The sequence below is a fragment of the Stegostoma tigrinum genome, chromosome 9 (genome assembly GCF_030684315.1).
Source record: "Stegostoma tigrinum isolate sSteTig4 chromosome 9, sSteTig4.hap1, whole genome shotgun sequence".
NCBI classification, from domain to species: Eukaryota; Metazoa; Chordata; class Chondrichthyes; order Orectolobiformes; family Stegostomatidae; genus Stegostoma; species Stegostoma tigrinum.
The window spans coordinates 61822835-61835588 of record NC_081362.1 but is presented as its reverse complement, the minus strand read 5'-3'; the positions used below and the strand labels follow the sequence as shown (position 1 = coordinate 61835588).

Genomic DNA, 12754 nt, shown 5'->3' with positions numbered 1-12754 from the left:
TAGGTGCAGTTAATCAAATGGAAATATGATGTTTTGGCAATAAGAGATCTGACTTTAAGAGAGCAGGACTGAATTCGAAATATTCCTGGACACAAGCTTTCAGGAAAAATAGGTCAGGAAATAAATCAAGAGAGAGTGTAGAGAAATCAGGAGCAGAAAGCATTTGGACTAGAGCTAAGAAACAATAGAGTTACAGTCACAATACTGGGTGTATTCTATACATCACTATGAAATGGGAAAGATATGGAGGAACAAATCTGCAAGGAAATTACAGACAGCATAAAAACTATAAAGCAATTTTATTAGAGGCTTGAATTATTCTAATATAGACAATGAAAGTAACAGTGTCAAAACAGAGAAAGGGAATAATTTCTAAGGTATGTTAAGGAAAATATTCTCAAACAATACATTTCAAACCAATGCAGATTGAGGCACTGCTGGATCTGATTCTGGGAATGAACTGGGTCGTGTGGATCAAGTGTCAGTAGGCACAGACTATAATCATACACAACGTAAACCGTAAAGTACAACACAAAAGAACAAAACATGAAAATATAAAGTAGGAACAGGATGGGCTAATCAGATTATGGCCTTACCACCATAACCTTGGGCTCGCTTGTAGAACAATAACCTCATGAACGCAGCCTGAATATATTCAATGAACCAGTCTCCACTGCTCACTTTGGAAAGAATTCCAAAGATTAACATTTCTCAGAGAAGAGATTCTTCCATGTCTCCATTTTAAACGGGTGAACTCTTATTTTGAAATATCCTTGTAGTTCTAGTCCCCATGGAGGAAAACATTCTCTTAGCCCTCTAGCCTGTTAAACGTCCTCAGAATCTTCCTACATTCAGTAAAATGATCCTTTTTTTTAAAAATTGAATTGAGTATAGGCCCAACATACTTAAATATTCCTTCGAAGACGACCGAGAATTGAGCATGCAGAGCTCATTTTCAAGCTATGAGACAACTACAAAACTTATAGATATTGGGAACTGTGAGAAGGCAAAGAATAGACTTCAAGAGGACACAGTTAGCCTGATGGAAAAAGTAGACACATGATAGATGCTATATAAAGCCGAAAAAGTGTGAAGTGATACACTTTTGAAAGTAGAATGAGGAGGGGCAATGGAAGACAAAGAATACAACTCTATAGGGAATACAGGCGCAACAGAATAGGATTATATACAAACAAATCTTAAGAGTGGTAGTGCAAGTTGGGAAAGCAGTCAGTAAAAGACTGGAATCCAAGGTTTTGTAAACAAAGTCAAACAATACAAACACATGCAAGTAGAAGTGATCCTTTACATAACACTGGTTCAGTCTCAACTGGATTACTATATTCAATTTTGGGCACCACACTTTAGGAAGGAAGCGAAGGCAGGACAGAGGGTTCAGAATGGATCCAAGAATACAAATTTACAGTTGCATGGATGGATTGGAGAAGTTAGAGCGGTTTTCCTTAAATAAGGTTGAAAGGAGATTTGATAGAAATATTTAAAATCATAGATCTGTAAAGTAGACAGAGTGGATAGAGAGTAACTATTTCCATTGGTGAAAGAATTATAAACTGGAGGTGGTCAGATTCAAGGCTAAGGGAAAAGGGAGAACATGAGGGAGAACTTTTGCAAATGCAGTAAACGTTTACAATGTACAATATATTGCCAGAGATTATGGTGCTGGTAGCTTCAATTGTGGTATTCAAAAAGATATTGGATAATTTTCCGAGGCAGCAAAAATTTGTCAGCTATGGAAAAGGCCATGGAATGGATTAGATAAATTGCAGAGATTTGCCAGGGACACCACAGGCCAAGTGGCCTCCTGAGCTGGGATGATTCCAACCATTCCCTTATACATTTCATGTACAGTTTGAAAAGACCATTGGAATCGGATTTTTTAATGAAAGGCAAGATCACGCAGATTTCACTCAGCATTCTGACAAAAGTAAGACAAAAGAGAAGATTGAAGCCAGTAAAGAAGTTAAAGACAGCAAGCTAATTAGATAGGTCAGGCAAGAATATGGCAGATAATGAAGGAAGACTGATCAATTAAAATGCATTTGTTACAATGCAAGAGGCCTGACAGATAACGCACATGAACTCAGGTCATGGATGGGAATATGGGATTGGGATATCATAGCTATAACACGCAGATGATAGTGCATGTATGGAATGAGCTGCCAGAGGAAGTGGTGGAGGCCGACACAATATCAATGTTTAAAAGACATCTGGATGGGTATATGAATAGGAAGGGTTTAGAGGGATATAGGCTAAATGCTGGCAAATGGGACTAGATTAATTTGGAATATCTGGTCAGCATGGGTGAGTTGGACCAAGGGGTCTGTTTCTGTGTTGTACAACTCTGACTGAGAAGGGACAGGACTTACAGCTCCATGTTCAGTGGTCTAGATGCTACAGGAAGGACAGAAGGAAAGACAAGACAGGAGGGAGAATGGCATTTTTGATTGGGGGGGTGAATAAAAAATCACGACAGTACTTCGAGACAACATTCCTTGGGGATCGTCCAGTAAAGCTTCATTGGTGGAAATGGAAAACAAGAAGTGGGTGATCACTTTGATGGATAGTCAGTGGGAAATTGAAGAGCAAATATGAGGGAGATTGCAGGTAGCTGTAAGGATAATGGGGTTGTAAAAACAGCAGAGAATTTTAACCTGCCGAACACAGACTGGGATTGCCATTGTATGAAGGGTTTGGATGGAAAGAAATTTAAGCGTGTTCAAGAAAACTGTCTCAATCAATATTAGATGGCCCTATTAGAGAAGGGGCAAATCTCAACACACTCTTGTGAAATAAGGCAGGGCAAGTGACTGAGGTGCTTGTGGGGGAGCACTTTGGGACCAGTGACCATATTTCTATTAGTTTTAAAATAGTTACGGAAAAGGATAGGCCTGATGCACAAGTTAAATGTCTAACTTAGGCAAGGCCAATTTTGATTGTATTTGACAGGAACTTTGAAAAGTGGAGGGGGGAGGCTGTTCCCAGGTAAAGGAACATAAAGGCAAGTGGAAGGCTTTGAAAAGTGAGACAATGAGAGCTGGGATCGAGTGAATCTTTTGAGGAGTATAGGAGGTGCATGAGTACAATTAAGATGGAAATCAAGAGGACAAAAAAGGGACATGAGATAGCTTTGACAGATAAAGTTAAGGAGAATCCAAAAAGATTCTAAAAGCATATCAGGGCAAAGAGTAACTAGAGAGACAATAGGACCCATTAAGATCAATGAGGTCTTTTATATATGGAACCACAGGAAATGAATGAGGTCCTAAATAAATATTTCATGTCAACATTTACTGTGGAGAAAGGCACCGAAGCCAGGGAACTTGGGGAAATAAATCATGATGTCTCGAAAAGAACTCACGTTACATAAGAGGTGGTTCTAGAGATCTGAAAGCACAAAAAGGTAGATGAAGCCCTGGGACCTGGTCGTCTACTCCAGGATATTGTTGGAAGTTAGGGAAGAAATTGCAGGACTCCAAGCACAGATATTTGTTTCAGTGGCAGCCATAGGTGAGGTGCTGGTAGACTAGAGGGTGGCTAATGCTGTGCCATTGTTTACAAAAGACGACAAGTATAAGCCAGGGAACTTCAGACCAGTGAGCCTGACATCACTGGTGGCAAGTTATTGTAAGGGATTCTGATGCAGGTTCTACATGCATTTGGAAAGTCAAGGACTGATTCGGGACAGTCTACATGGCTGTGTGTTTGAGAAGTCATGTCTCACAAACTTGATTTGAGTTCTTTGAAAATGTGGCCAAGATGATACATAAGGGTACTGTGTTGGACATCGTCTACGTGGACTTTAGTAAGGTCATCTGCAATATTCCGCATAGCGGACTGGTTAGTAAGGTTAGATCGCATGGGATCCAGGGACAGCCAGCCAACTGGATACAAAATTGACTTGACAGTACGAGAGATGATGGCAGTAGAGGGTTCAGACTGGAGGCCTGTGACCAGTGGTGAGCCGCTAGGATCTGAACGGGGTGCACTGTTGTTCGTCATTTATACAAGTTATTTAAATGAGAAAATTGGAAGCATGGTTAGTTAGTTTGCAGATAACAGTAAGACTGATGGTTTTATGGTCAGTGAAAGGGGTTATCAAAGAGTACAGGGGAATCTTGATCAAATGGGCCAGTGGGTCAAGTATGAGCAGATGGAATTTACTGTAAATGAAAGCAAAGTGTTGCATTTTGGTAAGACAAGGCAGGGCAGGATTTAGAGTTAAATGGTAGGGCCCTGGTGAGTAGTGTCAAACAGAGACACCCAGGAGCACAGGTACATAGTTCCTTGAAAGTGGTGTCACAGGTAGACAGGGTGGTAAAGGCGGCATTTGGCACGATCGCCTTCCTTGTTCAAACACGGAGTACCAGAGTTGGAACACCATGTTATGGCTGTACAAGACAATGGTAAGGCCACATTTGGAGCACTGTGTATAATTCTGGTTGCCCTGCTGTAGGAAGAATGTTATTAAACAGGAAAGGGTGCAAAAATGATTTACATGGACATTACTGAGACTAGATGATTTGAGTTATAAGGACAGGCTGGATAGGTTGGGACTTCTTCCCCAGGGTCAGAGGCTGAGGGTCGACCTTATAGAGGCTTATAAAATCATGACGGGCAAAGATAAGATGAACAGCCAAAGTCTTTTCCTCAAGATAGAAGAGTTCAAGACTAGACAGTATTGGTTTAAGGTGAGGGGAGATTTCAAAGGGACCCAAGGGACAACTTTTTCACACAGAGGGTGACACATGCATGGAACGAGTTGGCAAATGAAGTAATTAAGGCAAGTACAATTACAACATTCAAAAGGCATTTAGACAGGTTTGGAGAGATATGGGCCAAATACAGACAAATGAGAGTAGCTCAGTTTAGGAAACCTGATTGCTATGGACAAGTTGTCCAAAGTGTCTGTTTCTGTGCTATACGATTCTGTAAAGACTGAGTCATACTTCACTCTGACAGTACTTTTGATGCATAAAATTGTCAGGAGACGGCAAGACACATTCCCTTTTCATAGCAGTCGCTCTAAAATTAAAAGTCCTCATATCCACTATGGCAGCAGGTATTGTCATAAGTATAAGTGGGAAGGATTTATATAGACTAATACAAAGGGAAGAAATAACAATGTGATCCTTTATTTAGGTTTAATATAATACATTTAAATTTACTGAATTAATTTCAAAGTTCAATGTGCTCTATGTGTACTATGTTCATAGGAGGAAGTGATACAATATTAAATGTACAAGCTAATAGCCCAGTTAATTTGATTAATAAAATACTAACCGATATGGAATCTGTTTCTCAGCTGCTACACTGATGAGCAGTGAGGATTGAAACCAACCACCCAGTTGATCCTTCCCCTCCAGGTACACATCTGCAACATTACTGACATCTAGGATAAGAAGGGAAATCATTAAACAAAAAGATTCACAGAACATATTCATTCACATTTATGAAAAAAAACCTCAATTTAAAAATTTCATTGCGTGAATAAACAACGCAGAATGGATTTGTTTCTCACAAATAATCAAAACCCTACTTTTTCAGGTTTCACTTCACAGTTTTGTTTGCCCAATTCTTCCAAAAAAATAAATGAACTTGTGTAGATGAACATCCTGATGCAGTTCTTAGAAATTAACTTAGAGCAAAAGGAGGCCATATTAGGAGAACCCATTACAGATTTGCCAAACAATGCATTTCTAAGGGTCTTGAACTTGAAAATGAGGTGTAGAGTGGGAGAGATCGCTAAAAACACAGTAGCCAATAGCAGGACAAAAGGAGTTCAAAGTACAGAGAGGCCATGGTTAAGGCAATGCAAGCCTCTGAGAACATTGCCGTGGTGGAAACAGTTATAAATAAGGGAGAGACATAGTCATTCAGTGATTGAAACAGAAAATTAAGAATCTTAAATTTGAAGAATTGGGAGACTGGAACATATTGCGGGGCAAGATACAGACATCAGTTTTTGGATGATTTGTAGTTAATAGAGGGAGACAGTCCAGAGACCATGAGATTAAACATTTCTAGCAGTTACAAGGGCAATAAATGAAGAATCAGATAGCTTGAGCTATAGATGGAATTGAGTTATTCACTGGATTTGAAAGTGCTCAGTCATTGTAATGGAAAAAAGGCACAGGCTTGGAAGCTCAGTTCAGTCCTGGCATTGAGCACCAGAGTGGTTTACAATGTGTGGTAAATACTGCAGCTCAATTCAAAAGGTGAATTTGTTGTAGTGGTACTGGACCACTGGGCTGCCATGACGTTACGAAAAGACACTGAATGGTGATTTAACCCAAGGGTCACCATGCCTCAAGCAAGGGGAGAGGTTGGGAAGGACAGTCCTTCATGGCAACCTCAGTCAGAGCAGGAATTGAACTTATGCTATTGACATCACTCTGCATCACAAACCAGCCATGCAGTCATTTAAGCCAACAACACTTTGGGTGAAGAGTATTTTGCAAAATTCTTCATATTAATAGGTCATGCTGAATGACTTAGTTTTCATTGTAAAAATCTTATCCCTCCATTTCAGAGGTCTATCTCTGCCTTATGACAATGTTGACCAAGATTAAGGGCAAGTAACCTGTTCCCACTGCTTAATCATTGGTGCATTCCATCTGACTGCTAGGTGGCATGCAAGAGTTGCCTGGGGTTGGTTCTCCCGCTAATTATTCATTCCACCCTACGAGAGACGCTCTTGGCCACCTGTAATTTTCTATATTGTGAATCGCCATGTAAAGTACACATTATTGTTTAACACCTCTCTGCAGTTCAACACGGCTATGATTCAATGTTTGGAAGATGAGCATTATTAAATGATTTTGGTTTTGAAGGGACATTTTGTCAGATAAACGGCATGTATTATAATAAATTTATTGCAATGACTCACTAAGAATTTCTCAAACTGAAGTATCTTGAAGCATACATTAAAACAGAAGTCATAATCTAAATCACTGTTTACAATCTTAACATAATAGGGATCACAGAGAGGGAGCTCCAGAAAAAAATAAATCCTACTTTCAACAAAAGGTGTTGGAGTTCAACGACCATTTGTGTTTATATTATACTTTAAATCTTTAGAAACACGGCAAGTAACTTTACAAATGTAACAATGAAATAAACAGGAAACCAGGCAGAGATGGGGAGATAGTAAATGCTCTTGTCAATTTCAGGACTTTCAAAAGTCTAGGAAAGGCAAACATGTTTAAGAAGGTTGTTTCAAAGCACCAAATTGAGGCAGTTTAAGTATCTATCACCAATAGTTGTAGTGGAAGATGTTAAATCAGAGGGAAAGAAATATGGTGGTCGAGAAAGGATAAAGCTATGAATGAGATTGCAGAAAATAGTTGCAGGGCTAAGGTCTGACTTGAAGATGAGGAATCTGAATTCAATGCACTGAAGAACAGAAAGCTAGCATAGTTCAACAAGAGCAGTCAGGAGATTGGTGAGCTGGAGTGTTATTCAAGTTAGAATGTATATGGCACAAATATAGTTTACATATGAAACATGTTCACAATCATACTGGTAAGAGGTGTCTAAAATGCCATGATCTCCATGAGGTGAACATATATTATTTGAGTTCAAAATTTTGGTCTGGTAAGATTAAACAAATCTATCTAAACACAAAAATATATTCAAAAATCTGTCAAATGATAATTAGGAAAGGGAAGAAGACCAATGGTAAAGAAAGTAATTTGGACAATTCTCAAAAATTGGTACTAACTATATTATAAATCAATTCTTTAAAAGATTGCGCGAATAATTTTCTTCATACACAAGATCTGTGATGTTCAGAGCTAAGTACGATGATCTGAAAGAGTAATCTTAATCACAGGGAATGTTAATACCTGAAAATGGCAGACCACTTTTCGGTTTTTAATCCATTGACCTCAAATAAATTACTTTTGAGCAGGTTTCAGTTTAGCCATGGCATTGCAATCATTGGGAGGTGTTGAGGAGGATAAAAGAATGTGGCATGAGGGGTATAGTACTTTATGGAGATAAAATTCTCTTCCAAAGTCCTAGAAGTTTAGGGGGCCATATAAATAAATATATTCCACATTCCTGAAAATGCCTATATGAAAGATAGCATGATAAGGATATATTTACTTTAGTAAGCAAACAGTAAAATAAAAACTAATAAAATATGATAGCACTAACCTTTAGAATTATATCAGCAATTCAATTTATACCCTCCTTCCAGACAGTTTTTTAAAACTAAAATGGTTTAGAAAGTAATTATACCAAAGTTACATCAGTTGCTTCAAGAAATCTAATCACTGGATCAAATGTTATTTTCTTATGTCCTCAAAAATACCCAGGTTAGATTACATTTTGAATAAGGTGTTCAGTTCTGGGCATCATAATTTAGGAGGATATACTGATTTGAAGTGAAAACTAGTTAGATTTACCTGAATGATAGCTGGACTTTAAGGGTTACTGTATCCTCAACACTACAAACAGGGGGTGTATTTCCTGGAATTTAGCTGTGAGATATTTTCTTTGATTGAAGTTTACAAGACAGTAAAAGGAAACAATACAGCGAATAAGGAACAAGTATGTCGCTTGTTTGGGAAGCTAGGGCTAGGAGTTAGAATGCTTTGGGAGAGGCAATGGCCTAGTGGTATTATCACTGGACTGTTAATCCAGAGACCCAGATAATGTTCTGGGGACCTGGTTCTGAATCCTGCAATGACAGATGGTAGAATGTGAATTCAATAAATATCTAGAATGAACAGTCTAATGATGACCATGAATCCATTGCTGATTGTTGGAAAAACCCATCTGGTTCACTAACGTCCGTTAGAGAAGGAGACTGCCATCCTTACCCGGTCTGGCTTACCTGTGATTCCAGACCCACAGCAATGTGGTTGACTTTCAATTGCCATCTCGTTAATTAGAGATAGGCAATAAATGCTGATCTAGTCAGTGACACCCTCATCCCATGAATGAATAAAGAAAGAAAAGCCAAATTCTTCAGGAGCTAAATTGGTAATACTCATAGAAGCAAAGGTTGGTGAAAGTTGGAATGCTCTTTTGCAGAAAGGAGCTGTTTCTAGATCAGTTCTTTAATGTTAAAAATAAGATTGGTATAAACTTGCTAATCAAAATGTATTGAGGGATATCAAGCAATAGAGATAGGTCGCAGATTAGCTATTAAATGGTGAACCTGCATTCCCGAAATAAGATGTTAATATTGTTGTTAAAGAATTGTAAAAATTTGGTAAGGGCTCAAAAACTGTTGAAAAGCCATATTTTAATGTGAATTCTATAATTTACAACAAGATGTAGAGTAATAAAATCAACCTTTGCCTTATGCTTGCACTTTGACTAGCAAATAAAGGAGTTAAGATATGCTAATCTAAAAGCTAAGCTAACCTGATCGGTTAAATATTATCAAATATGATAGTATTGAAAGAGGTTATTGCATCTTGAAACTCAACTACTATGTCTTATTTTCTACCAACCCCGTATTAAGCCATTTATCTTCAAGTCATTAATCCATTTATGTTGAACTTCACATTAAAAACAAGAAAAGATTTTCAAAAAGATAGGACCCATCTTTCTTTCAAATTAAGATTCAGAAGTCCAGTAATCCAGCTAAGTTAAACAACATAATGTAACAATAAAAATCATGGAAACTACAATATGCTACTGAAATTGAGCAATGTTAAATTAGGAAGTTTCTATATTACTTATTTGCTTTAAGACACTCCCCAAATCAAGTTGTGTCTAAAAAAAGATTTTTCTTTAATGTTAACCCATCCTTAGGGTTTCCTAAGGCACTTTATAACCAATGGATTTATCTTAAAGGGAAGTCAACGTTGGTCTGTAGGGAAGCAAGGAAACTAAACTGCACATCGAAAGTTTTCAGCTGGCTGAATGGCCATAATCATTTGGATGAGGATTTAATGTCATCTATAACAGTGAGAGAATTTCCTGTTTTTGAAATAATGATAATGGGACTTTCTGTCTTCACCTGAGGAGGCCTTTGATTCAGTACATCACCCAAAACAGAATACCCCCACAAGACACCACTCAGTTGTTTCCACAATGAAAATGTAGAGATACTCCAATTTATTTTTTAAGTATGAGAAGAGTTTCTAATCTAATCTTTTACACAGCTGAAAGGGATAGATTGTGAATGGACCAAAATTGAACATCGATGAGGATTTAAGCATAATTTGTAATCTCATGGACTGGCATGTCTCTTACTTTACAATACCATGAAACCAGGACAACAATTGTTCAATCAGGAATGTAAAAAAGCATGCCAGAAGCTCTCCCAAGCAAATCTATAACAGATATTTCAACTTGGTAATGTTCCAACACAGGAGTACATGCTCACTAAATAGTTACAGCACTCTACTGTAGTCCGAGCTAAGAAGCCAACAGATCAGATTAAAGCTCTGTAGTCTTGCCACATCCATTTGTGAATGAAGAACAATTTAAAAAAAACTACTCAGAGCAGCATAGTCCACAAACATCCCCATACTAAATGACGGGGATTTCAGCATATTCATATAAAAGACAAGGTTAAAACACGTTCATCTTAAACTGAAAGTGCAGCGTGGATCAGCCATCCTAGCCTCTTGATAAGTTCACAATCAGCATAGATTCTAGGCTGCAAACAATGTAATTCACTCCATGTGATATCAAGGCGTGGCTGAACACATAGTACAGTAAAGGATATGGGCTTTGACATTAATAGAATGTCAATAGCTAATGGATTGTGCATCCTTATTTCAGAGGCATTGGAGTATAAGAATAGGGAATTCTTACTGTACAAGGTGTTGGCGAGACCACATCTGGAGTGCTGTAAGCAGTTTCGGTCCCCCAATTTAAGAAAAGATATTTCCTTGGAGGCAGTTCAGAGAAGGCCCACTAGGATGATCCGTGGTATGGAAGGACTGTCTTATGAACAAAGGCAAAACAGGGACTCTACTCGTTGGAGTTTAGAAGAATAAGAGGTGTTCTTATTGAAACATACAGGATCCTTAAAGGGTTTGGCAGGGTAAATGTTAAGGGAAAACATCTGGAAAGTCTAGGACCAGAGGGCAGATTCTGAGAATAAAGGGGCACCAATTTAAGACTCAGACGAGGAGGAATTTCTTTTCTCAGAGGGTTGAGGCTGTTTCATAAAACCCTCCCTTTAACATAGTCACAAATGGGAACCGTCATTAAAGATTGCAGAGCATTCAATTCTACTTGTGACTCCACTAACAATGGTGCAGTGTGTATCCACCTACAGAAAAACCTGGACAACATTCAGGCTTCGGCTGACATGTGGAAAGTTGCATTCACGACTTCATGCGTGAGACAATGACCATGTCTAACGAGACAATCAAAGCATCACCATTTTTAGACTGAACAGCAGTACAGTAGCCGAACGTCCCACCATCCAAACAATTTAGTTTTGAACTGCATGCTCCCTTTGTTTAAAAAAAAAATGCACTTGCAAGATGATTCTGCATGACAAAATATCTCAAAGCATTTCAGAGGAGGACTAGGTATCAACCAGATTCCGGCAGTACAGGTAGGTTTTAAGGAAACATTTGAAGGAGAAGGAAAGGATGCTGGACAGAACCTGTTAACTCTGATTTTTCTCCACAGATGCTGCCAGGCTTGCTGAGCATTTCCACCAATTTCTGTTTTTGTTTCTGATTTATAGCATCCACAGTTCTTTCAGCTTTTAATTTAAAAAATGATCTGGTCATTCACCTTATGTCCTTTAGTCTATGTACAACCGCAGTTGCATTTATTGCATACCCAACGTGTTTTTAAAGTAATTTATACATCAAGCATTTTGAGATGTTATACAAATATAAGGTGCTGCTTTCTAGCTGTTTATACCTATGAACAGTGTAATCATTCAATCATTTATTACGAATAAACTGGTTGAAATATTTTTACATTTTTATTTCACTTGAAAATAGAAATTTTTATTTTATTTTCTTTAAGATTAATTTTCTTTCACTTTCATTTAAGTGTTAGCCCATTCACCTTCTACTAAGCCACACACCCATCCATTTGTACTTCCGAACACCATACAATAATATCTGTACTAAGTGCCAAGTAATCAAATTGTTACACGTATTCAAATGCTTTGACACAATATGCTATAAGCCAGTAACACAGCTTGCAAAGTGGTATCAGTTCTGCAAAAAACAGCAAGAAAATTCACCTTAGAAATTTTAATATGTTAACACTTTACGTATCAATATTTAGTTGCTAAGTGATTCATTCAGTCAATATAAAACATGCCCAGCAGTAAATTATTTACACACACTGTCTTTATGGATTTATGTCATTCTATAAGATTAAAGTTCACAATCTAAGCTATTATATTCATACATTGAAGTTTATGTCCTCTAACTTCAGAATCAAGTTTAAATATATTCTGGAAATATTCAGTAGGTGAAGCAGCAACAGACATAAATATAATTTAGGTCAATAACTTTTCATAAGTTTGGAATCCTGATGAAAGTTGCTAAACCCAATGTTAATTCTGTTTCTCTCCATCGGGTTACAAAACAGAAACAGGCAGCTGAACCAAAACAGACTTTGTCTCAATCATAACACAGTATAATTAAAACCTCCAATCGGGCAGCACAGTGGTCAGCACTGCTGCCTCACGGCACCAGGGACCCTTGTTCCTGTGTGGGGGTTTGCAGTTTTCCCCATGTCTGCATGGGTTTACTCAGGGTGCTCCAGTTTTCTCACACTGTCCAAAGAT

At 38.0% G+C, this 12754-nt stretch overlaps 1 protein-coding gene across 1 annotated transcript in view; it reads right to left on the bottom strand.

The window, feature by feature from the left end:
* Positions 1 to 12754, bottom strand: part of iars2 (isoleucyl-tRNA synthetase 2, mitochondrial) — a 102085-nt gene that overhangs the window by 28506 nt on the left and 60825 nt on the right. Inside the window, exon 15 of the mRNA XM_048535559.2 lies at positions 5302 to 5410. Within this exon, the coding sequence (XP_048391516.1) occupies positions 5302 to 5410 (109 nt within the window). The remainder of the gene's footprint in view (positions 1 to 5301; positions 5411 to 12754) is intronic.